This window comes from Somniosus microcephalus, chromosome 12 (genome assembly GCF_052327205.1).
Source record: "Somniosus microcephalus isolate GS21.2 chromosome 12, FLI_Smic_1.0, whole genome shotgun sequence".
In the NCBI taxonomy this organism is placed as follows: domain Eukaryota; kingdom Metazoa; phylum Chordata; class Chondrichthyes; order Squaliformes; family Somniosidae; genus Somniosus; species Somniosus microcephalus.
Genome location: NC_140998.1, coordinates 162,919,893 through 162,947,065, shown reverse-complemented (window position 1 = coordinate 162,947,065; position 27,173 = coordinate 162,919,893). Strand labels below are relative to the sequence as shown.

At 46.7% G+C, this 27,173-nt stretch overlaps 1 protein-coding gene across 1 annotated transcript in view; it reads right to left on the bottom strand.

Moving 5' to 3' along the window:
• LOC147109670 (cytosolic phospholipase A2 zeta-like) overlaps positions 1-15,654 on the bottom strand; it is a 193,610-nt gene extending 177,956 nt beyond the window's left edge. Inside the window, exon 1 of the mRNA XM_086003756.1 lies at positions 14,940-15,654. Coding sequence (XP_085859882.1) covers positions 14,940-15,038 — 99 coding nt within the window. The 5' untranslated portion in view covers positions 15,039-15,654. The remainder of the gene's footprint in view (positions 1-14,939) is intronic.
• Positions 15,655-27,173: the final 11,519 nt, after the last annotated feature.

The following is a 27,173-nucleotide window of genomic DNA, read 5'->3' as shown; positions in this document are numbered from 1 at the left end:
TACATAGCAAAAAGTACAGGTTTCCAACATTCTGTAGGTGTCAAACAATTTTGACCCTCGTTCGGTACAGACAATATTAATTTAAACAGTCGTTGACCCTCGTTGGGTACATTCAGTATTAATTTAAACAGTCGTTGGGTACATTCGGTATCTTAGTGCAGCTTCTAGGTTTTTGCCCAAGAGTTGTGAGCAGCACTTTGGCTTATCAGAATGATGATTGCTGAGAATGTTGACTCTCGCAGGATGTGCCAGACCTGCCCTTATTCTCCATCCGGAACACAGTTGGATGCTGCTTGCCCTTTGTCATGGTGTGCCCTGTCGGAGCTGCTTTCTTCTGCTGGCCTGGAGCAGTTATTCTGATTGGTTGAGCCGCCCACGATGACAGCTCCCCTCTCCATATAGTGTTGCAGTTGTTTCCATGGTGAAGTCACATCTTTGGGGTGCTGCCAGAGGACTGGAGGATTACAAATGTTACACCCCTGTTTAAAAAAGGGGAAAGAGATCAACCCGGCAACTACAGGCCCGTCAGCCTAATGTTGGTGGTGGGGAAACTTTTACAGACAATAATCCAGGACAAAATTACAGGAAACTCTCGATTTACCGGCACCTAAATAACCGGAAATCTCTCTTAATCGGCAAAATTCAGGAGTAGGTTCAGGTAAGTTTTACTTCATATTAGTGGCCGTTCCTGGATCTGTGGCTGTGTAACCAGGGTTCCTGTACCTGTTGCTAAGCAACAGGGCCGCTTGGATCTTGTGGCCTGGGTTCCTGCACCTGTTGCTAAGCAACAGGGAAGCCTGGATTTGTTGCTGTGTACGGAGCTCTCGTATCTTTTACTATAGCTCTCTGTATTCCGGACTTTTTGATAAACCGGCACCACGCCAGTCCCGTTGGTGCCGGATAAAAAAGAGTTTCCTGTAATTGGCATTTGGGGAAAGTATAGGCTAATCAAATGAAAGCCAGCACCATTTTGTTAAAGGCAAATCATGTTTGACTAACTTGATTGAGTTCTTTTATGAAGTAACGGAGAGGGTTGATGAGGGTAGTGTGGTTGATGTTATGGATATAGACTTTCAAAAGGCATTTGACAAAGTACCATATAATAGATTTGTTAGCAAAATTAAAGCCCCTGGGATTGAAGGGGTAGTGGCAGCATGGATACAAAACTGGCAACAGCACAGAAAGCAGAGGGTAGTGGTAAACGATTCTTTTCAGACTGGAGGGAAGTATGCAGTGCAGTGGTGTTCCCCAGGGGTCGGTATTAGGGTCACTGCTCTTTTTGATATTGTACGAAAGGCTGATATTTAGAGATATTTAGTAGACGAGAATCATACATGTATAACTTCAAGTGTAGCCACTGACCAAATAATATTACCCATCATTACTCCTGGGTAACTAAAAAGCTAAGACTTGTTCAGAAAATAGCTGCAGGGACAGCCAAACGCAGTTTTGACTAAGCTGTGATAACAAGCAGCTACAGGCTTCAAGTGAAGGTCAAATCGTTAAATAACATATTATAATGCTGAATAGAACTTAGAATTCGCTTAACAAAACTAATTGCAACAATATTTAGAGGATAATTAGTGTAAGGACATAAAATGAGAGAGATCATGGAAGTTAAGGTATTTATCTGGTAGATTAAAGTGAGATAGTCTGGATACCTCAAGACAAGTGAGACAGCAGGATGATATGGGCCCTTGGTATAAAGGCCTTGTACCAGGGAGGCTATGAAATGAAAGAGATATGGTAAATTCCAATGGGGTGAAATGCTATAAACAAGATAACACGACAGGGGAGCAGCGTTCGTGGAAGTATACTGGAAAAGGAGTGGCCAGGTTACTAACCTTAGTCTGAGTGACAATGGTATTTTGACCATTAGAACCAATTAAAAAAGGTGATTTTGTTAAAGACCATATATGGACACTGACCAAACCAACTTTTGATAAGGGTTAAAACCTCAATACTCAAAGAACAGCTTTACACAGACGTACTGCAAGAACAAAGGAACAGACTTAAGACGACATTATCTGTGTCCGAGAGGTTCCAGAGTCCAAAGGCTGCGAGCTACTCGTTAAAACTATCGCCTAATATTAAGTATATTACGCTGTATGCTTAATACATCTTGATCTAGTGCTCAAACATACTGGCTGCTGCCTATTGGTGTCTTGTCCAAGAACGGTGGCATAGTGGTTAGCACTGTTGCCTCACAGCGCCAGGGACCCGGGTTCGAATCTGACCTCGGGCGACTGTCTGTGTGGAGTTTGCACATTCTCCTCGTGTTTGCGTGGGTTTCCTCCGGGTGCTCCGGTTTCCTCCCACAGTCCAAAGATGTGCGGGTTAGGTTGATTGGCTATGATAAATTGACCCTTAGTGTTAGGGGGATTAAATACGTGGGGTTACGGGGATAGGGTGGGATATGTGTTGGTGTAGGGGTTACAGGGATCGGGTGGGATATGTGTCGGTGCAGGCTCGATGGGCCGAAATGGCCTCTATCTGCACTGTGGGGTTTCTGTGATTTCTGTGATTCTGTGAACTCAGAGATCATTTAAGATTTTACAATATATATTAATGACCTGGACTTGGGTATTCAGGGCATAATTTCAAAGTTTGCAGAGGATCCAAAACTCTGAAATGTAGTAAACAATGAGGATAGCAACAGACTTCAGGAGGACACAGACAGACTGGTGAAATGAGTAGACACATGGCAGATACAATTTAACACAGAGAAGTGTGAAGTGATTCATTTTGGTAGGAAGAATGAGAGGCGGCAATATGAACTAAATGGTAGAATTTTAAAGGGGGTGCAGGAACAGGGAGACCTGGGGGTGTCTGTACACAAATCTTTGAACCTGGCAGGACAAGTTGAGAAGGTTGTTAAGAAAGCATATGGGACCCTTGGTTTTATTAATACAGTACAAAAGCAATGAAGTTATGCTAAACCTTTATGAAACACTAGTTAGGCCGCAGCTGGAGTATTGTGTTCAATTCTGGGAACCATACTTTGTGAAGAATGTCAAGGCCTTGGAGAGGGTGCAGAAGAGATTTATCATAGAATCATAGAAAGTTAGGCACAGGAGGCCCTTCGGCCCATCATGTCTGTCGGCCAAGAAAGAGCTATCCAGCCTAATCCCAGTTTCTAGCACTTGGTCCGTAGCCTTATAGGCTATGGGTCCGTAGCCTTGCAGGCTATGGCACTTCAAATGCATATCCAAGTACTTTTTAAATGCGATGAGGGTCTCTGCCTCTACCACACTTTCGGGCAGTGAGTTACAGACCCCCCACCCTCTGGATGAAAAAAGTTCTCCTCAGTTCTCCTCTATTCTCGCGGGGAAGTTTGCTAGTGCTGTTGGGGAGGGTTTAAACTAGCTTGGCAGGGGGATGGGCACCAGCATGTAGGATTGGAGGGGAGGAGTGGGGTGCATGGAAGAGTGAGTGCATTGGATGGTACTGGGGGGCAAGGTAGTGCTGGAGGTGGAAATAGTACCATATTAGATAGGAGCAGACTAAGAAAAATTCAAAAATGGGTTTAGAATGCATGCACATAAACGCACAAAGTGTGGTGAATAAGCTTGGTGAGCTACAAGCACAATTAGCCGTGTGGCAATATGATGTGGCAATAACAGAAATGTGGCTTAAAAACGGTGAGGACTGGTCACTTAATATTCAAGGGTACAAGATGTTCAGAAAAGATAGGGAAGGAAAAAAGGGAGGAGGTGGGGTGGCAGTGCTGATTAAGGAAGACACTGTAGTGTTGGAAAGGGAGGATGTTCTTGAGGGGACAAGGACAGAATCCATTTGGTTAGAGTTGAGGAGCAAAAAGGGTTGGATCACACTATTGGGGATATTGTACAGGCCTCCAAATAGTGAGAGGGAGGTAGAGGAGCAAATCTGCAGGGAGATCGCAGAGACATGCAAGAGCTATAGAGTGGTGATATGTATTGGGGGACTTTAATTATCCAAATATCGATTGGGATAATGCTAGGGGAAATGGAAAGGAGGGGGAGGAATTTCTGAAATGTGTTCAGGAGAATTTCCTTGACCAGTATGTTCTTGGCCCAGCTAGGAAGGAGGCATTGCTGGATCTGGTGCTGGGGAATGAGGTGGGCCAGGTCGACTAAGTGTCTGTGGGAGAACACTTGTGTACGCGTGATCATCGTATCATAAGATTTAGATTAGCAATGGAGAGGAGCAAGGAACAATCTAGAGTGGAACTTCTAAACTGGAATAGGGCTAACTTCAATGGGATGCGGAAGGATCTAGCCAGGGTAAAATGGAACCAAAGACTGACAGGAAAAACTGTAACGGAACAATGGGTGATCTTTAAGGAAGAGATGTTCCAAGTACAGGCTAGGTACATTCCAACAAGAGGGAAGGGTAAGGGAACCAAAGCAAGGGCTCCTTGGATGACGAGGGAGATAGAGATGATGATGAAACAAAAAAAGAGGGTGTCTAATGAATGTCAGGTGAATTCTTCAAGGGAGAGCCAGACTAAATACAGTAAGTTGAGAGGGGAACTGAAGATGAAAATAAGATTGGCAGAGAGAATATGAGAGTGGAATGGCAGTTAACATAAAAGGGAACCCAAAAATCTTCTACCGGCATGTAAACAGTAAGCGGGTAGTAAGAGGCAGGGTGGGGACAAAGAAGGTGATATATGCTTAAAGTTGTAGGGCACGGCTCGAATACTCAATGGGTACTTTGTATCGGTCTTTACTAAGGAGGTGGATGCTGACAAAATATCAGTCGAAGTGGAAAAGGTAGAAGCAATGGAAGGGGTGAAAATTGATGGACAGGATGTACTAGAAAGATTGGGTATGCTTAGAGTGGATAAGTCGCCTGGTCGAGATGGCTTGCTAAGGGAATTGGGGTGGAGATAGCGGAAGGGCTTGCCATAATTTTCCAATCTTCCCCAGATGCGGGGGAGGTGCCCGAGGATTGGAAAATGGCAAATGTGACACCAATGTTCAAGAAAGGGTGGAAGGGCAATCCTAGTAACTACAGTTTAACATCAGTGGTGGGTAAAGTTTTAGAAACAATAATCAAGGAAAATATTAACGGCCACTTGGAGAGGTTTAAGCTAATTAAGGAGAGCCAACACGGATTTGTAAAAGGCAGATCGTGTTTGACTAATCTAATTGAATTTTTTGATTAAGTAACAAGGATGATTGATGAAGGGAAAGCAATGGATGTTGTCTACGTGATGAAATATTTCCATTCATCACTGCCTGCGACTGAGATCGGTTTCAGTGTCATTTCCCTTCCCCCAGACCTCATTGTATTGTGTACTGGAATGTGCTGTATTGTATACTGGAATGTGCTGTGTGTAGGGCTCCGCCCATACCTGGCCCCGTTTGTAAGCTAGCTTTCAGTCTAGCCCCAGTCTCCAGAAGGACGACATCTCTCTTGCTTACGTGTTTCGTTCTAAGTTAATAAAAGCCTTGTTTTGTTCTGCTACCTTCGAGTCTCGGAATTATTGAGGCACATCAATTTTATTAACTTATTTTCAACACTATGGATCAACTCCTGAAACCCGAACGTTTGGATTTGGATCAACATGCTCCGGACGCATCAGCACGCTTCGGACACTGGTTTGAGTGTATGGAATTCTTCCTGGACAATTCCGCAGCCGTCAAAGACGCTACGGACGCTGCAAGGATGAGGCTCGGAATTCTGCGGAATTGGGTAAGCCACCGGGTTTACCCCCTCATCCAAGACGCCGAGACGTACCTGGCCGCCTGCGACATCTTAAAGGCGCATTACCAGCAGCCTACGAATGAGGTGTATGCTAGGCACCTGCTCGCCACCCGCGCACAGCGACCTGGGGAATCGGTGGAGGAGTTCCTAAGCACCCTGAAAATGCTTGGCAAAGACTGCAAGTGCCGAGATGTAAAAGCCGCAGTGTACACTGACGAGCTTGTTCGCGATGCCTTCATCACAGGCCTCAGCTCCACTTACATCCGGCAAAGACTGCTGGAAAAAACGGGGTTGGACCTGAAACAGGCTGCGGACACCGCGCGATCCCTGGATGTGGCCCAGAGAAACTCGGACGCCTATTCTTCAGCCCGCGCCGTCCACGCCGCCACGTGTGCACCGAGGGCGCCGCCATCTTGGAAGGCATCTTCCCCGCCCGACAGCCCGACACCGGTTGGGCTCCGCTCTCCCCCCAGAAGCCCTACGACAGCCGCGACGCGTCAGGGACCCAACTGCTACTTCTGCGGGCAGCCAAAGCACACCAGAAACCTGTGCCCGGCGAAAGGCACCACCTGCTTTAAGTGCGGTAAGAAGGGGCACTTCGGGAAGGTGTGCAGAGGGAACCCCGCCGGAAAACCAACCGCCGGAAAACCCGCCACCGCCGCGTGTGCGCCGTGGGAGCGGCCATCTTGCCCGACCTCGTGGGGTCCGCCATCTTGTGAGCAGACAGCGTGGACGCCATCTTGTATCGATCAGGGCCCTACAGTGGCATCGGTCACAGTGGACCAGACCAGGCCGCACCCGCTATCCAGATCAATGGTGGACATCGAGGTAAACGGGTGCCAGGTTAAATGCTTAATTGACAGTGGAAGCACGGAGAGCTTTATCCACCCAGAACTGGCACAACAACTCTCCCTAAAGGTGGTCCCTACTCAGGGTACCATCTCTATGGCTGACAAAACCCAGACATCGACCATTCTGGGTTACTGCACGGTACAATTGTGCGTTAACGGAACTGTATATGATAATTTTAAAGTATTAATCATGAACAACCTATGTGCGAGCGTGATCTTGGGCCTGGATTTCCAGTGCAACCACCAAAGCATCACGCTCAAGTACGGTGGGTCCCAGCCGCCCCTCACAGTGTGCGGTCTGGCTACCCTGAAGGTAAAGCCGCCTTCGCTATTCGCGAACCTTACCCCTAACTGCCGGCCAATAGCGACCAAAAGCAGGAGGTACAGCTGGGAGGACAGGCGGTTTATCGCGACCGAGGTAGACAGGCTCCTGAAAGAGCGCATTATTGAACGCAGCAACAGCCCGTGGCGCGCCCAAGTGGTAGTGGTAAGGGGTAGCGAGAAGAAACGGATGGTGATCGACTATAGTCAAACGATCAACAGGTACACCCAACTAGACGCCTACCCGCTACCCCGCATATCAGAAATGGTGAACCAAATCGCCCAATACCGGGTGTTCTCCACCATCGACCTCAAGTCAGCGTACCACCAGCTCCCTATCAGACCAGAGGACCGCCCGTACACCGCCTTCGAGGTGAACGGACGCCTCTACCAATTCCTCAGAGTCCCCTTTGGGGTGACGAATGGGGTCTCGGTCTTCCAGAGGGAGATGGACCGCATGGTCGATGACCACCACTTGTAGGCAACCTTCCCCTACCTCGACAACGTCACCATCTGCGGTCACAACCAGCAGGATCACGACTCGAACCTCGAGAGGTTCCTGAAAACCGCACAAAAACTCAACCTCACCTACAACGAGGACAAGTGCGTTTACAACACCACGCGCCTCTGCATACTAGGCAGCGTGGTGGAGAATGGGGAAATCGGACCAGACCCCGACCGATTGCGCCCCCTACGGGAGCTGCCCCTGCCCAACACTCCCAAAGCCCTGAAAAGGTGCCTGGGGTTATTTTCTTATTATTCCCAATGGGTCCCCAACTACTCCGACAAAGCCCACCCCCTCTTGAAAGCATCCTCTTTCCTGCTCTCTGCTGAGGCCCACGCCGCCTTCAAAAGCATTAAGCAGGATATTGAGCGGGCCACGCTACAGGCAGTGGACGAGAACACTCCATTTCAAGTGGAAAGTGATGCGTCTGACTTCGCCTTGGCGACCACCCTCAACCAGGCGGGGCGGCCCGTAGCTTTCTTCTCGAGGACCCTCCAAGGGCCCGAGATCAGACACTCCTCCGTGGAAAAGGAGGCCCAAGCCATCGTGGAGGCAGTGCGCCACTGGCGCCACTACCTAGCCGGCAAACGCTTCACCCTACTTACCGACCAGTGGTCGGTAGCGTTTATGTTCAATAATAAACAGAGGGGGAAGATTAAAAATGATAAGATTCTTAGGTGGCGGATCGAGCTCTCCACCTTCGAGTACGACATCATTTACCGGCCAGGGGCCCTTAACGAATCCCCTGACGCCCTCTCACGAGGGATGTGTGCCAGCGCCACCGGGGATCGGCTACAGGCCCTCCACAACGACCTCTGCCACCCAGGGGTCACGCGGCTGTTCCACTTCATAAAGTCCCGTAACTTACCCTACTCGATTGAGGAAGTTCGGTCCCTGACCAGGAACTGCCGCACTTGCGCTGAGTGCAAGCCTCGGTTCTACCGCCCAGATAGAGCCCACTTAATCAAAGCTACACGGCCCTTTGAGCGGCTCAGCTTAGATTTCAAGGGCCCCCTCCCGTCCGTCGACCGCAATGTTTACTTCCTGAACATTGTGGACGAATACTCCCGGTTCCCATTCGCCTTCCCCTGCCCAGACATGACCAGCGCCACGGTCATTAAATGCCTCAACAGCCTGTTCTGCCTGTTCGGTATGCCGAGCTACATCCATACGGATAGGGGGGCGTCCTTCATGAGTGAAGAGCTACGCCAGTACATGCTGTCCAGGGGGATCGCCACGAGCCGTACCACCAGCTACAACCCCCGGGGTAACGGCCAAGTGGAGCGAGAGAACGGGACAGTATGGAAAGCAGTCACTCTAGCTCTAAGGACCAAGGGCCTCCCTATCTCCCGCTGGCAGGAAGTCCTCTAGGATGTGCTCCATTTGATACGGTCGCTATTGTGTACGGCCACTAATACCACGCCTCATGAACGAATGTTTGTCTTTCCCCGGAAATCCACCTCCGGCGTATCCATGCCGTCATGGCTCTCCACCCCAGGTCCGGTACTCGTGCGAAGGCATGTGAGGGGCCACAAGACGGAGCCTCTCGTGGAGCCAGTACACCTACTCCGCGCCAACCCCCAATACGCATATGTCCGGCACGCCGACGGAAGGGAGGACACCGTGTCCATAAAAGACGTCGCCCCAGCCGGCATCGACAACAACCACGGCAATAGCGGCAACGACGATCACAGCAACTCTTACCCACCCACTACTCTTTCATCACCCCCGGAAGAACACCGACCAACGGCACCCCCACCAACTACCCCTTCAACAACCCTGGCGGCACCCCCGGCAGAGACCCAGGAGGCTACCGGGGACACCCAGCCGACACCCGCGGCACCGCAACAGCCACGTCGGTCGCAGAGGACTATCAAACCCCCGAACAGACTAAATCTATAGAAGGGGTGAATGTGATGAAATATTTCCATTCATCACTGCCTGCGACTGAGATCGGTTTCAGTGTCATTTCCCTTCCCCCAGATCTCATTGTATTGTGTACTGGAATGTGCTGTATTGTATACTGGAATGTGCTGTGTGTAGGGCTCCGCCCATACCTGGCCCCGTTTGTAAGCTAGCTTTCAGTCTAGCCCCAGTCTCCAGAAGGACGACATCTCTCTCGCTTACGTGTTTCGTTCTAAGTTAATAAAAGCCTTGTTTTGTTCTGCTACCTTCGAGTCTCGGAATTATTGAGGCACATCAGTCTACATGGATTTTAGGAAGGCGTTAAGGACAGAAAACAGCGAGTTGTGGTAAATGGCTGCTTTTCAAACTGGAGGATGGTAGACAGTGGTGTTCCCCAAGAGTCAGTGCTGGGGCCACTGTTTTTTTTGATATATATAAATGACCTGGATACTGGAATACAGAGTACAATTTCTAAATTTGCCGATGACACCAAACTTGGGGGTGTGGCGAACAGTGAAGATGATACCAATCAACTGCAACAGGACATAGGCAGACAAGTGGCAGATGGAATTTAATACAGAGAAGTGTGAGCTGATGCATTTTGGCAGAAGGAACAGGGAGAGGCAATATACACTTAATGGCACAGTTTTAAAGAGTGTGCAGGGACAGAGGGACCTGGGAGTTAATGTGCATAGGTCCCTGAAGGTGGCAGGACATATTGAGAGAGTGGTTAACAAAGCATATGGGACCTTGGGCTTCATAAAGTGAAGCTGTCAAACACTGACATTCTCTTTAGTTTGATGAGACTTTGTGGTGAGGACTCATCAAACATTGAAAAGTAGTAAATTTAAGATGTCTGATGGATCGGAGGGTCCATCAGCCATTACCTGAAATTGACACGGTGGTTGTCCGCTCTCCCCATCCAGCGTGGCTAAAGGCTATAGAAGGAAAAAAGGTAAGTGAACACTTTTTTAAACTAATCACTCACCTTGCATACTTACCACTCCACACTTGCACCCATCACTCACCTCTACACCTTACTTCCAGGTGCCTCCGACCACCGCAGACCTCCTCCACGTCTCCTCCAACCCGGCGGGGTTCTCAGAGGTCGGGAAGCCTTCACCTGTGAAGGTAAAATGGCACTAATCCTTTTTCCTGCCTGTGAACAACCTGCTCACAGGCAGTTAAAAAGATTAAAAGCCTTTCCCGCCTCCAGGAGACGGGGCCTGAAGCTGCACATCTTCCCGTCTCCTGGCAAGTGGGCACGGAGGCAGGTTTGCCATCTGCCCCCAATTTCTCCGATTTTACGGGCTGTCCCGCCTCCATGGGGCTTGGAAAATCCAGCCCTCAATGTTTTCAAGGGGAGACTGGATAGGCACTTGAGGGAAATAAACTTACAGGGCTACGGGGATAGAGCGGGGGAATGGAACTGACTGGATTGCTCTACAGAGAGCCGGCATGGACTCGATGGGCCAAATGGCCTCCTTCTGTGCCGTTATGACCCTATGACTCAATTCCTCTCTAATCCTTCTGCCAATTACTTCAAATCTATGCCCCCTGGTTGTTGACCTGTCTGCTAAGGGAAATAGGTCCTTCCTATCCACTCTATCTAGGCCCCTCATAATTTTATACACCTCAATTAAGTCTCCCCTCAGCCTCCTCTGTTCCAAAGAAAACAACCACAGCCTATCCAATCTTTCCTCATAGCTAAAATTCTTCAGTCCAGGCATCATCCTCATAAATTTACTAGAATGGTACCAGGGATGAGTTATGTCGAGAGATTGGAGAAGCTGGGGTTGTTCTCTTTAGGGCACAGAAGGTTAAGAAGAGGTTTGACAGAGGTGTTCAAAAATCATGAATGGTTTTGATAGAGTAAATAAAGAGAAACCGTTTCCAGTGGCAGAAGGGTTAGTAACCAGAGGACACAGATTTAAGGTGATTGGCAAAAGAACAAGACATGAGGAAACATTTTTTGTTACACAGCGAATTGTTGTGAACTGGAATGCACTTCCTGAAAGGGTGGTGGAAGCAGATTCAACAGTAACAGTCAAAAGAGAGTCAGGTAAATACTTGAAGGGGAAATTTTTTTTACAGGGCTGTGGGGAAAGAGCAGGGGAGCAGGATTAATTGGATAGCTCTACCAAAGAGCTGACACAAGCACGATAGGCCAAATGGCCTCCTGTGTGTTATCATTCTATAATTCTAAGTCACCTGTGTTTCACACCATGTTAGCAGATAACCAGTAAGTATTAACCAAGGAAGTAAAGCACTCACAACGATAAAAGAGCACTTGTACTCTGTGCTTCTCATCTTATCATTTTACCAACAAATGCACAAAAAGGCTAAAGTTCACGTGACGTGTGAATGTGAGTATTGAGATCATGACAGGCCCAACGATAGTGTCCATTACTCATTTTTTATTTACTAATCAGAAATGCATTTAGCCACAACTGGATTCCCACATGTGACTAGTGGCTAGTGCATTGGACAACACTGAATTATACCGTAGCTGCAAACTTTTCTTGGTGTCTTAACTGGGGCTGGGAGCTCATGATTCTTGTCAGGTGAGGTGGTGTCTATACATTTAGCTGGTGCCAGTAGGACTCTGTCCTGAACGATAGTTGGCTGCCCTGCCCTGCCCTCTTAGCTCAGGAGTAATGAGTCGGAGGGAAGGTGGAAGGGACCAATGCATTTTAGTTGGATTCCCTGTGTGTGCTGAGTTAGCTAGCAGCCAGGATGGTGTTGGGTACACTAAAACTGGCCTGAGTCCCTGAGCTAGGGAAGGAAGGGACATCAGCCCTGGTTCCCACTCCTGGTCACTACCTAGTAAGTCCTGCTGGTAGTACATGTATGGACAACAGATGAGGACAGGATCGGGCTTATCTATACAAAAGCAAAATACTGCGGGTGCTGGAAATCTGAAATAAAAACCGAAAATACTCAGCCGGTCAGGCAGCATCTGTGGAGAGAAACAGAGTTAACATTTCAGGTCGATGACCTTTCGTCAGAATGGCGAAACGTTAACTGAGGGTCCACAAAGAAAAAGAAAACTTTTGACAATTCTGAGCTAAATGCAGCTGAACTCTTGACCTCTACTGTTCTCCCCTCTCCTCTTTGTTTCTGTCAACCATATTAAGGGGCTTCTTGTTGGGGTTGCCCCACCATCCACAATGGAACGGGGAGGACCTTAAAAGGGTTGGGAGGAAAAGGATGAAACATTTTGCGCTTTATTTTAATCCTTCGCTGGAACTCAAAAACAACTAACCTTTTGTTGACACCAGTAACGGTCCCTGAGCTCTCAGCCTCGAACTGGCACATGCTCACCCAGAAGGCTGGGAGCGATGATTTGATCTCGAGCTGCCATGTGGGTTATGAGCCAGCAATGAGGACGTGCCAGCTGCACCCTGCACAGCCTGCTGCTTCCAACAAGATCTCCTCTGGAGTGGAACTGTTCATTCACAAGTGAAGAGAGGCTTTAGAAGGCATTTTTGTTACTACTATTAGGCAGAGGATTGTTAGGACATGGAATGCCCCAGCAGAAACAGTAGTGGAAGCAGAATCTATAACAGCTTTTAAAATGGGAAGTGGGCAAATATTTGAAAAGGAAAAATTTCACTGGGCATAGGGTAAAGGGGAGGGGAGCAAAACTAAGTGGATAGACAACACAAGCACGATGAGCCAAGTGGCCTCCTTTTGTGCCTGTAAAATTCTATTATATGTGCTAAATAAGCGATCAATACTCACTTCAGCTGACAGTTGGTAACTGTCAATACAAACAGACAATACAACATAGCTGATTACCTGACCATGGTAAAGGATAACAAACTGAGAAGAACCTTGACAAGGTACAGACTTAGCGAACATAGCCTAGCGATCAAAAAAGGCAGACACAGGCAGACCAGGCTGCCAAGAGAAGACAGGATATGCTCTCACTGCAGTCAGGGAGTAGTTGAGACAGAGATGCACTTCCTCACAGCCTGTGGAAAATATCAGGACATCAGGGAGAATTTCTATCAAAAATTCTCACAAATATGCCCTGAATTCAGAAATCTGACTGACAACCAAAAACTCCCATTCCTACTGGGGGAGGAGAGAAGCTGTGTAACACTGGCGGCACACTATGTTACAGCTTGCCATGAACAGAGGGACAACCAGTAAACTAAGACAAGAGTATATATAAACAAGGCGAAAATATATTTATAAACTCAGGGATATACCTGTTTATACACTGTATGAATGGAACCGCGTTTATGTGTTCAACCATAAATGTATTTTGATGCTTTGGCAACATAAGATGTACCTTATCATGCCAATAAAGCGATTTGTATTGTATTGTATTGTATTGGTAACCACAATCACACTTCTGACATTTTTCTGGAGGTAAAATGCACGGCAATAAAATACTTAGTATGAGGAAAAGAAATAGCCACTGCACAGCCAGATAAAATTTACTAACTGCAACCGACATTAACTTGGTTGAACCAGTGTAAAAAAAGTAGGCAGATGGCAACCTTCTGCTGCCCAACCAAAGGCAGTTTTGAATTGTTAACCTATTTTTCTCTTTCAGATACTGGATGTCTGCTTTGTATGTCTATCATTCACGTTGTTTAAAAGGCAGTAGGATTGTTGGTTGCAGTCCAGGTGTTTGAAGGAGGCAGCAAAATTTGTCTCGGACATATACAGTATAACACTTACCATTTCTCCACCAAGTAAAACTGACCCGGAAATCATTTTTTTACTGCTCTGGCTCCCTTCCAACAATGCTGCATGGTATGTGGATTTAAGATTGTCAGAGCAGTAAAATCAGTTAATTGAAAACTTGACTTAGGTATTTGAACAATGTGGTCTTCTGTTTGTTCTGGATTCTCTGATCTTTTACTTGACATCTCAAACTGAAAAGCACGAGAGTGAGACGAGTTCGAGTGTGAACCAAAAAACTGGTTTATTTTACATGAAATATACAGTAAACTCTTGTTTAAATGGCACTTAGTCATCCGGAATACTTTAATAACCAGCAGAATAGATAACCGGTAATCTTGCCGAATCCATCCAGCACTCGTTTTGCCGAGGCCGAGTCTCCCGCGGTGGCCGAGTTAGTCAGTGGTTTTTATTTTTGTGCGTGTTAAAAATTGCCTTGGTAGTAAACCTATCTGTTATCCAGAATTTTTCATCAACCGGCACCATCCTGGTCCCACAGGTGCCGGATAAGAAAGAGTTTACTGTATATACGAACAGTACAGTAGTTATCACAGCGAGACTCAATCACAGAATCACAGAAACCCCACAGTGCAGATAGAGGCCATTTCGGCCCATCGAGCCTGCACCGACACATATCCCACCCGATCCCCATAACCCCTCCACCGACACATATCCCACCCTATCCCCGTAACCCCGTGTATTTAATCCCCCTAACACTAAGGGTCAATTTATCATAGCCAATCAACCTAACCTGCACATCTTTGGACTGTGGGAGGAAACCGGAGCACCCAGAGAAAACCCACGCAAACACAGGGAGAATGTGCAAACTCCACACCAATCAATTTCCTGTTGCTCTTCGTATCAAAATCATATACTGTATGTAACATTATTTACATTTGTTGAAAGACCAAGCCTTTGCCAATTAACAGTGCATGTAATTGAGTAGAAGTTTAAAGTTACAGTACCTTAAAAGACAATGGGGTAGCTTTTCTTGGCACATCTTCTGATTTATACAGAATACTGACCACACCTGGGAGGGTTCGTGTTGACATTCTCATGAACATGGTGCAATTCAGATGGATTGCTCTGGCTTGCTCCACTTATCCGCAGTCTATTCGGCCCTCCTTTCAACAACCGGTCACGCCCACTTTTTCTCTGCAAGTGGAGGAGCTAAACTGAATAAATTTAACACGGATGAAAGTCCCTAAAAAAAACTTGCAATAAGGAAGTTCATCAATGCAAATTAAATTATCGTCTATTTAACCATTCGTTCTGTGACTAAATGAAAACAATTATTTTAAAACTTTTGTGTTCACACACAGCTCGTGGCACAGATAGCTCCCACTTACACACAACTACAAAAGAATTGCAGGGTGCATATTTAAAACACAAACATATTCTAATGCAATCTCCAAGAGGAGTTTTTGTTTACTTTCCCACCCAATTTTCTTCTCTCATCTCCTGAAGGCACTGAATTTTATTAGCGTACAGTTCCACGTATGCTGACCTGTACCTCACCTTGACAGGGAATTTCGGCAGGCTATTCGGCCCAATGGCAGCATATTAAAGCCAAGCCCTTTCCTGCCTTCACTTGACATCCACCCACGCACAGTTTATGCAGTGCTATGAAGACACGTACTACACCCGTGGTGCTGTGCAGTGAGCAGCAGAGCAGGTTCGATCCCCTGCCTGCGCTGAGTTTCAGTAAACATTTTTTGTGAGGACGATACTGGGCGACAGAAAACATTTTAAACTTTGCACCAAGCATTCTTATGGCAGGTGGAGCACAGTATGAATTTAGTAAGAAACTCCCTATTCCACCCCAATAATCTGCAATAACTTCTATTGCTGCACTGGAGTCACATTCAGATTTTCTACATGAACCATCCTCACCAAGTGAGGTTGCCCCACATGCACTAGTAATTAGCCTCAGACTATCTAAGCTGTTTGTGAAACACGTGTTTCATAGCAGTAGATGGGATGACAGTGTCTCCAGAACGCTAGAAAACTCGAGAAAGCACTGTTGTAGCACATCGCCTCCACTGGTACCCATAGTTGCTCTTAGCAGTAAGTGGATCTGAATTATATGAATCGGTACTATCTGTAAAAGATATACAACCACAAGGGGAATATTTATTTTAACCACCCCAGCTCTGCCAAGGTTTAGTATTGGTAATCAATTCAAAGTAACTCATCTCTGTTGCAGGAAAATTGCCCAATACAAGGGTTTCATATACCTCCGAGAGGGGGTTTGAGCCAACTCCACCTGCATGGAAAGTCTTGTTAAATGAAATCCCAGCAACAACCATGAGCAACAAGCTAAAGCAGAGAAAAGGTCATACTGACAGGTTTATTATTTTTAAATACTTTAAAGCAAGGTAAGTTTATTTTTAGCCCCGTTAGAAAATAAAATTAATTTTTTCAAAAATTTAAATTATTGTTTAAAATAGTTATTTCATGTAATTTATAGTTTACTTTAAAAAATGTGATTTTTAAAAAATTTATTTGAAGATTGTGATTTTTGGGGCCCGTAGTATTTATAAGTTTTGACAGGTCTTGTCAAACTTATGAATGGCCATTCCCTGCTCCGATTGGCTCTCCATGGCCCACGTGATCCCAGGGGACGCATCGAACTAACTGCGCCCCGGGATACGCAAACACTGCGCGCCGGCAGTTGGAGCAGGCCCAGGATCGGAATTCCACGGGGGCCCACAGCTCAACAGCCGGTGCGCAAGGTAAGTGCAGGTCGGGGGCTTACACCCGCGGGAAGCCCCCCGACCCGAATTTCTGGGCCATTGTGTCAAGACAGGACCAGGCTCAGCTGTGATGTGCCCAAGCAGCCGTCTAGCACTCAACGGTCAACCATGAAGAATGGGTACAGGAGTGAGGTACAAGACAACTGGTGTGCAACAAAGAGTCAATACCTTTAGAAGAGGATGGGGGGGGGGGGGGGGGGGAAAGAGAATTTGCAGGAAAAAAACTAGCAAGAAAAAGACAAATTCAGAGCTCCAAAAGAATGAAAGCTCTAGAAACATGTAAATACTTCACCTTAGAAACTAGACTCTAATGGAACCATGGAGCATAGCCTACTTACAGAGAAGTAACTAGTTATGTATGTTAAACTATAAGGGTTATAAGTTACTCTATTACAAAAGCAAAATACTGCGGATGCTGGAAATCTGAAATAAAAACAGGAAATGCTGGAAATACTCAGCAGGTCAGGCAGCATCTGTGGAGAGAGAAACAGAGTTAACGTTTCAGGTCGATGACCCTTTGTCAGAACTGGAAAAAGCTGGAGATGGAACAGGTTTTTAAGCAAGTGTAGGGGGAGGGGAGGAAAGAACAAGGGAAGGTCTGTGATAGGATGGAAGGCCGGAGAGATTAAGAGACAAAAGGGATGATGGTGCAAGGAAAAAGGAGATGGTAATGGGACAAGTTAAGAAACAAAAGATGGCTCGAGATGAAGTGTAAATGGCTCTGGCAGAAAGAGACACAGCTGCCATGTGAGAGAGAGAAGAAAAATGGAAAAAAAAGATTGGGGCAGAGGTTATGGTCTGAAATTGTTGAACTCGATGTGGAGTCCAGAAGGCGGTAAAGTGCCTAATCGAAAGATGAGGTGCTGTTCCTCAAGCTTATGTTTAGCTTCAGTGGAACAGTGCAAGAGGCCGAGGACGGTGAGGTCTGAGTGGGAATGGAGCGGAGAATCAAAGTGACAGGCGACCGGAAGCTCAGAGTCACCCTTACGGACTGAACAGAGGTGTTCCACAAAGCGGTCACCCAATCTGCATTTGGTCTCCCCAATGTAGAGGAGACATCGTGAGCAGCGAATACAGTATACTAAATTGCAAGTACAAGTAAATCGCTGTTTCACCTGGAAGGAGTGTTTGGGGCCCTGGACAGTGGGAAGGGAGGAGGTAAAAGAGCATGTGTTGCATCGACCTAGGCATCAGATTCGGACATGACACCGGCACACCCACCCTGCAAAGTTCTCCTCACTAACATTTGGGAATTGTGTCAAAATTGGGAGAGCTGTCCCGCAGACTAGTCAAGCAACAGCCTGACAGTCATACTCACAGAATCATACCTTTCAGCCAACGTCCCAGACTTCTCCATCACCATCCTGTCCCACCGGCAGGACAGACACACCAGAGGTAGCGGCACAGTGGTATAAAGTCGGGAGGGAGTGGCCCTGGGAGTTCTCAACATCGACTCCGGACCCCATGAAGTCTCACGGTGAGGTCAAACATGGGCAAGGAAACCTCCTGATTACCACCGACTGCCGTCCCTCAGCTGATGAATCAGCACTCCTCCATGTTGAACACCACTTGGAAGAAGCAAGGAGGGTAGCAAGGGTGCATAATGTACTCTGGGGGACTTTAATGTCCCTCACCAAGAGTGTCTCGGTAGCACCACTACTGACCGAGTTCTGAAGGACATAGCTGCCAGCCTGAGCCTGCGGCAGGTGCTGAGAGAACCAGCACAAGTGAAAAACCTACATGACCTCGTCTCACCAATCTACCTGTTGTAGATGCATTTGTCCATGATAGTATTGGTAGGAGTGACCACCGCACCGTGCCGCCATCACATGGAGTGTAATGATCAGTAACATGTCATTCTAGAATGATACACTAGGTGGAGCTGTATGTTTAGTAGTGGGCTACCCACAAGGCAGTAGTCAAGATGGATGCCTGTACACTAGTCCACATGGCTGAATAAATGACTAGCTCAAGCTAGCTGTTCATAATGAAAACGTCTATTTATTTATGAACATAACAATGGAGGAATTGGAAGTGGCAAGATAAATTGATATGAGTTGCTGTTTCAAGCACTCGAAAAGGGAAAATTTATCTGAAGTTTAAGGGGATAATCACGTTTTATTTTTTTTAAAGAGTCCAGTCTAAGTGGCTCCTGCCCAATGCTGCGTATGAAGGAAAAAAGTTTTTTGGGGTAAATAAAATTGAACATTGACAAGTCCAGTCAGTCCAGTGAGAACCTATTCCTGGTATCGAGGGCCGAGGGGGGTGGGAGAGTGCTGTGTTAAAGGTAACTAACCTATCTTGCAGACGGGATTGCTCTCTGGAATTGGGATAATTTTGAAACTATAGAATGGACTCAGGCACAATATAGCAGGATGTTTTGAAAAAAGCGGTCTAAAAAGAGATTAAGTAAAATAAACTAAAATGTGTTGATAACTTGGACCAAGTTGGGAACTGTTTTAAAGTGGTAATGATAATATGGTACTGGTCAGTAAAGTTCCTCCAGGGCTCATGAATGAGGTGAAATGGTAATATAATGGGATGTGTAAAATTAGATGAGAGGAAGTGATTGAGAATATAAGATAGAAACAGGAAAATTACATCACCAAATGGGAATTTTTCTAAGGTTATTTTCTTACATAACTAGGTCAATTTCAAGAACCAATCCAAAGGGGTTAGGGAAAAATGTGCGACTGCATCCATGAGTAACATAAATCACCTGGGCACAATTAAAGAAAAAAAAGTCTTGCATTTATACAATGCCTTTCACAACCATCGGACGTCCCAAAGCGCTTTACAGCCAATGAAGTACTTTTTGAAGTGCAGTCACTGTTGTAATGTAGAAAACACAGCAGCCAATTTGCACACAGCAAGCTCCCGCAAACAGTAATGTAATAATGACCAGATAATCTGTTTTAGTGATGTTGATTGAACTATTGATATTGGCCAGGACACCGGGGATAGCTCCCCTGCTCTTCTTCGAAATAGTGCCGTGGTATCTTTCACATCCACCTGAGAGAGCAGGTTTAATGTCTCATCTCATTAAGATGGCACCTCCGACAGTACAGCACTACCCCACTCTGCACTGGAGTGACAGCCTAGATTTTTTGTGCTCAAGTCTCTGAACCACAACCTTCTGACTCAAAGGCAAGGGTGCTACCAACTGAGCCACTGTCACAATTCACCATAAGTTATCAATCTGGTATCAATGTACAATCTAGTGAAAGCCTGGAAAGTGTAGTTAAGAGGAGTTAATTGAGAGCTTTCTCTTGGAGATGTTTGCGTCCTTGCCTAAACAGAACAATAAGAAAATTGCATTTGATACCCTGGACACTACCCGAGGCATCGAGACCATGCAGGGGGAGATAAGCAAAGACCTGCAGACAGCACCCGATCTTTTGATAAGATAACCTGGAAGCCCAAGAATTGCTTGTATCTGATGTTACGTGTGGCATGATCTTGAGATCAAATGTGTGTGTGCAATGTGATATGTTGCGTGATAGGGTCACCTGTAGGTTTGGATAACCTTTAAATGTGTATTATAGCTGCGTTAGAAGCTATGCTATTAAAATGTAACTGTAACTGCAGTCGGGAGAGCAGGAGGCCAGTAACTGGTGAGTTTAAAAGCTCACCTTTCGGGGGCTTTTTCTTTCACAGCTGGGGCAGTCGGGAGAGCAGGAGGCCAGTAACTGGTGAGTTTAAAAGCTCACCTTTCGCGGGCTTTTTCTTTCACAGCTGGTGCAGTCGGGAGAGCAGGAGGCCAGTAACTGGTGAGTTTAAAAGCTCACCTTTCGGGGGCTTTTTCTTTCACAGCTGGGGCAGTCGGGAGAGCAGGAGGCCAGTAACTGGTGAGTTTAAAAGCTCACCTTTCGCGGGCTTTTTCTTTCACAGCTGGTGCAGTTGGGAGAGCAGGAGGCCAGTAACTGGTGAGTTTAAAAGCTCACCTTTCGGGGGCTTTTTCTTTCACAGCTGGGGCAGTCGGGAGAGCAGGAGGCCAGTAACTGGTGAGTTTAAAAGCTCACCTTTCGCGGGCTTTTTCTTTCACAGCTGGTGCAGTCGGGAGAGCAGGAGGCCAGTAACTGGTGAGTTTAAAAGCTCACCTTTCGGGGGCTTTTTCTTTCACAGCTGGGGCAGTCGGGAGAGCAGGAGGCCAGTAACTGGTGAGTTTAAAAGCTCACCTTTCGCGGGCTTTTTCTTTCACAGCTGGTGCAGTCGGGAGAGCAGGAGGCCAGTAACTGGTGAGTTTAAAAGCTCACCTTTCGCGGGCTTTTTCTTTCACAGCTGGGGCAGTCGGGAGAGCAGGAGGCCAGTAACTCTTATATAGGTGGAGCTGTTGCTAAACCCGAAACACTACAGTGTAGTGTCTCCCACCCTTCCACCTCCTCTAACCTTTTAGGGGTTAGGGGAAGTTGAAAAGGTAGGTTCAATTTATTTTATTTCAGGAGCCTAACCTAGGTGGAAAAGGTTCCAGGACAGGAGGCGGCAGTGAAAATACAACACCAGAAAACAGGTAGGTGACTGGTTGGTGAGTACTTTCACAAACTTATTCTAAGTAGAATTCAATAATTAAGCTAAATCGTAGTAAATAAAAGGGTATTGTAAGGGTTAAGTCATGGAAGGGCAGCTTGGACCCGTGTCATGCTCCTCCTGTGCCATGTGGGAAATCAGGGACACTGTCCCTGACAACTATGTGTGCAGGAAGTGTGTCCAGCTGCAGCTCCTAGCGGACCGCATGGCGGCGCTGGAGCTGTGAATGGACTCACTCTGGAGCATACGCGATGCTGAGGATCTTGTGGATAGCACATTCAGTGAGTTGGTCACACCGCAGGTAAAGGCTAGCTCAGACAGTAAATGGGTGACCAAAAGGCAGGGTAAAGGCAGGAAGGTAGTGCAGGAGTCACCTGCGGTCATCTCCCTCCAAAACAGGTTTACCGTTTTGGGTACTGTTGGGGGAGATGACTTATCAGGGGAAGGCACCAGCAGCCAGGTTCAGGGCACCATGACTGGCTCTGCTGCACAGAAGGGCGGGAAAAAGAGGGATAGGGCTATAGTGATAGGGGATTCAATTGTAAGGGGGATAGATAGGAGTTTCTGTGGCCGAGACCGAGACTCCAAGATGGTATGTTGCCTCCCTGGTGCAAGGGTCAAGGATGTCTCGGAGCGGGTGCAGAGCATTCTGAAGGGGGAGGGGGATCAGCCAGTTGTCGTGGTACATGTAGGTACCAACGATGTAGGTAAAAAGAGGGAGGAGGTCCTACAAGCTGAATTTAGGGAGTTAGGAGCTAAATTGAAAAGTAGGACCTCAAAGGTAGTAATCTCTGGATTGCTACCAGTGCCACGAGCTAATAAGTTTAGAGAGAGTAAGATAGATAAGCTAAATACGTGGCTTGAGCAGTGGTGCAAGGGAGAGGGATTTAAATTCTTGAGGCATTGGAACCAGTTCTTGGGGAGGAGTGACCTGTACCAAGGGGACGGTCTACACCTGAACTGTGAGGGAGCCGATGTCCTCGGGGTAATATTTTCTAGGGCGGTTCGGGAGAATTTAAACTAATTTGGCAGGGGGATGGGAACCTAGGTAGCGGAAAAGAGGGAAGTCATATGAAGTCAGAAATAGATGGTAGAAAGGTGAGAAGCAATAAGCAAAGGAGAGAAACACAAAGGGCCAAACTAATTCATAATGAGAGTGTGAAAAAAGCAAGCCTGAAGGCTTTGTATCTTAATGCTAGAAGCATTAGGAACAAGGTGGATGAATTAGTTGTGGAAATAGAGGTAAACAAGTATGATTTGATTGGGATTACAGAAACGTGGCTGCAGGGTGGGCAAGGCTGGGAACTTAACATCCAGGGATATACAATATTTAGGAAGGATCGGCAAAAAGGTAGGGGAGGTGGGGTAGCATTGCTGGTAAAGGAGGGGATTAATGCAATGGAAAGGAAGGATATTAACTCGGATGAAACGGAATCTGTATGGGTAGAAATGAGAAATAGCAAGGGGAGGAAAACGTTAGTGGGTGTGATATATAGGCCTCCAAATAGTAATATGGAGGTGAGGGAAGGCATAAAAAGGGAAATTAGAGAAGCGTGCGATAAGAGCACAGCTGTCATCATGGGTGACTTTAATTTACATATTGATTGGACTACCCAAATTAGTAAAAATTCTGAGGAGGAGGAATTCCTGGAATGTTTTCGGGACGGTTATCTGGACCAATATGTCGAGGAGCCGACTCGAGATCAGGCCATTTTAGACTGGGTATTGTGCAATGAGAAGGGACTTATCAGCAATCTTCTTGTACGAGGCCCCTTGGGTCAGAGCGATCATAATATGATCGAGCTCTCAGTCGAGATGGAGAGTGAGGAAATTGAATCAGAGACTAAGGTCCAGAACTTAAATAAAGGGAATTACGAGGGTATGAGACGGGAATTGGGTAAGATTGATTGGGTGGTGTTTCTGGGGGGATTGACAGTGGATAGACAATGGCAAGCATTCAAAGATAGAATGGAAGAATTCCAGAACATGTTTATACCGGTTTGGCATAAAAATAAACCTAAAAAGGTGACTCAACCGTGGATAACGAGGGAAATTAGGGACAGCATAAAATCAAAAAAAAGGGCATATCAACTGGCAAAAAAAAGCACCAGACCGGAAGATTGGGGGCAGTACAGGATACAGCAAAAGAGGACAAAGGGATTAATCAGGAAGGGGAAAATAGAATACGAAAGTAAACTTGCAGCAAACATAAAGACAGACTGCAAAAGCTTTTATCGGTATATCAGGAGGAAAAGACTGGTAAAATCCCAAGTCGGTCCCTTGCAGTCCGATTCGGGAGAATATATAATGGAGAATAAGGAAATGGCAGACCAATTAAACTCATACTTTGGTTCTGTATTCACAAAGGAGGACACAAATAACCTCCCAGGAATATCGGCAAACATAGGGACTAATGAGAGGGAGGAGCTGACAGAAATTAGTATCTCTAGGGATATGGTGTTGGGTAAGTTGAGGGGACTGAAGGCCGACAAATCCCCGGGGCCTGATAAACTACATCCTAGGGTACTTAAGGAGGTGGCCCTGGAGATAGCAGATGCTCTAAGGATCATCTTCCGGAACTCCATTGACTCGGGAACAGTACCCGTGGATTGGAGGATAGCTAATGTTACCCCAATATTTAAAAAGGGGGGTAGAGAGAAAGCAGGGAATTATAGACCAGTAAGCCTTACATCGGTTGTGGGCAAAATGCTAGAGTCCATTATTAAGGATAAAATAGCGGAGCACTTGACAAATGGGGAAAGGATCGGACAGAGTCAACATGGATTTACAAAGGGTAAATCGTGTTTGACTAATCTGCTGGAATTTTTTGAGGAAGTAACTGGTAAAATAGATGGGGGAGAGCCAGTGGATGTGGTGTACCTTGACTTCCAGAAAGCCTTCGATAAGGTTCCACACAAAAGATTATCATGCAAAATTAAGGCTCATGGGATTGGGGGCAAAGTATTAACGTGGATAGAGAACTGGCTGGCAGATAGAAAACAGAGAGTTGGAATAAACGGCTCGTTTTCGGAGTGGCAGGCAGTGACCAGCGGGGTGCCGCAAGGATCTGTCCTGGGACCCCAGCTGTTCACAATATATATAAATGATCTGGATCAGGGAATTGGATGCAATATTTCCAAATTCGCTGACGACACTAAACTAGGAGGAGGGGTGGGCTCTGATGAGGATGTCAGGAGGCTACAGTGCGATTTGGACAGGTTGGGGGAATGGGCGGATACGTGGCAGATGCACTATAATGTGGATAAATGCGAGGTTATCCACTTTGGGGGTAAAAACAGGAGGGTGGATTATTATCTAAATGGTAATAGATTGGGAGATGGGGAAGTGCAGAGGGACCTGGGTGTTCTTGTGCACCAGTCACTGAAGGAGAGCATGCAGGTGCAACAGGCGATTAAGAAGGCAAATGGTATGTTGGCCTTCATATCAAGGGGGTTCGAGTATAGGAATAGGGATACCTTACTACAGCTGTACAAGGTGCTGGTGAGACCGCATCTGGAGTATTGTGTACAGTTTTGGTCGCCCCATCTGCGGAAGGATGTTCTTGCCATGGAAAGAGTGCAACGGCGATTCACCAGGCTGATACCTGGAATGGCGGGAATGACCTATGAAGAGAGATTAAATAGTTTGGGCTTGTACTCACTGGAGTTTAGAAGATTGAGAGGGGATCTCATCGAAACATATAAAATTATGGCAGGCCTGGACAGGCTGAATTCAGAGAGAATGTTTCCAATGGCCGGGGAGCACAGAACCAGGGGCCACAGTCTAAAAATAGCGGGCAAATCATTTAAAACAGAGATGAGGAAGAATTTCTTCACTCAAAGAGTGGTGAGCCTGTGGAATTCCCTTCCACAGAGGGCTGTGAAGGCTAATTCAATAAATATTTTCAAGAGAGAATTGGATATATTTCTGAAGGCTAAGGGGATTAAGGGTTACGGAGAAAAGGCGGGGACGGGGTACTGAACTGGTAAGATCAGCTATGATCTCAGACGAAGATCAGCCATGATCTCATTGAATGGCGGAGCAGGCTCGAAGGGCCGAATGGCCTACTCCTGTTCCTATCTCTATGATGGGAAGCTTGACCAAAATCAGACCAAAGCGTAGTGTCAGCATTTAACAGTAGCAGTAGCTGTAATAAAGTTTCTCCACGAAACCTTGAATCAGGAACAATGAACAAAGATATTGGTAACTGGAGACTGGATAAGATAAACAAAACTGCAAAAAGGCAGATGTAAGGACCTTGGGTCCGGGACAGCTGAGCTAGTGGGAAGCATCTGCCAAAGCCTACGTAACCGGTAATTAACGGTTGAACAATTATCGGTAGCAGATTGATGTATACTACGACAACCATTGTAAATTTGAGACACTTCGGTACGCTGAAGGCTCTCTCCTGCATGCTTGTAATAAAGTTTCTCTCATATCGCAGCCTACCTGAGACTCCGAGTGGTTTCTTTCCACAACAACTTGGCGTAGTCGGCAGGATCCGCTGTAAGTACCGAAACAAGGGCACCGTTCCGGGACCAACAGACAAAGTGGGGCAAGGACGTTAATTTATACCACCCAGTAGTTAGGTCTGTGGGCACGGAGCGGACCCTCGGACTATCAGGGATCTCGAACAATACGGAATCAGAATGGCTGTCATGTGAGAGAGGAGAGAGAACGGGCAATATTGCAAAGTGGTTGTGGTCGCCAATGGCCAGGTGAGGGGCGGGGGGGGGGGGGAAAAGAGCTTAGCGGGTGCCTCTCTGGGGATAGAAGACCTCCGCAATTTCTAAAGAGTTAAGTAGGTAAGATGGCCGAGGGAAAGCTGGGTCCTCAGGGATCCATAAGAGTATTTGTTAAATAAACATGACAAGGTAATAAAAAGAATGGTAAAGGAAGGCTGAGAGCCGGAATGGATTCCCGACTGGTGGATTAAGGAAAGCAAAAATAAGGAGGAGAAAGCAATAGTGGTTCTTTGCCAGGTCCACCTAAAAATTTGTAAGATCGGAGCGACAGATCGGAGTGGAACAGTTAGCGACACGGGAGAAGGAAAAAGAGGAGTTAGTGCAACAGTTAGCCACACGGGAGAAGAAAAAACAGGAGTTAGTGGAACAATTTAAAAAGGCAAAGAAGATAGGCGCCAAGTGTGCCGCTGTAATGAAGATAACGTTGGTGCAAAGTGGAAGGAATGAGAGTGATGAGGGTGATTGGGAAAATTTAGGAGAGGCAGCAGAATGGGAGCAGCATGATGACGAACTGCCAGATTATGAGATAACTGGTGAGGGTCTGTATCCGTCACTAAATGGATTGGTCGCAGTGACAGGGAGAGCTAAGGCAGCCCCAATTGAAACCCGACGGAGACAGATCGCTAACGCAGCTGACCCCGCCAATCCAGGGGAAAAACAACTAATATTGGCGGATCTCGCGGTTCTTAGGGTGGCCCATGGCAACCCCGAGTTTTGGAGGAAATGATAGACATACACCGTATGCATCCAAAAGCCATACATGTCCTGGGGAAGGCGAAGTGCCCTCGGAATGTATGGGAGAGCTGTGCCCCGAATGATCGGGACAGAACTTGGACAGAGGCACAGGGACAAACTGACGAACAAATGTATCAAGTTTTTAAAGCAGAAATACAGGCGCGTTTAGGGGCGGGCCAGAGTAATTGGGGAAGTATTATGGGTGCTGCACAAAAGAATGAAGAGGCCGCTACAGAGTGTGCAGAAAGGAAGTTTAAGGCATATGAGGACTTTTCGGGGTTGCCAAATCCCGGAAGAGACGATGCGGTATTCTTGAAAATGTTGAAGGAGGGATTGAGCCCCGCACATCAAGACATTTTAGAAATGGGAATCCCGGTTGGGAATACATATACCGCGGTGGTGGGTTGGGCCGGTGACGTAGATAGGAAGAAAGGGA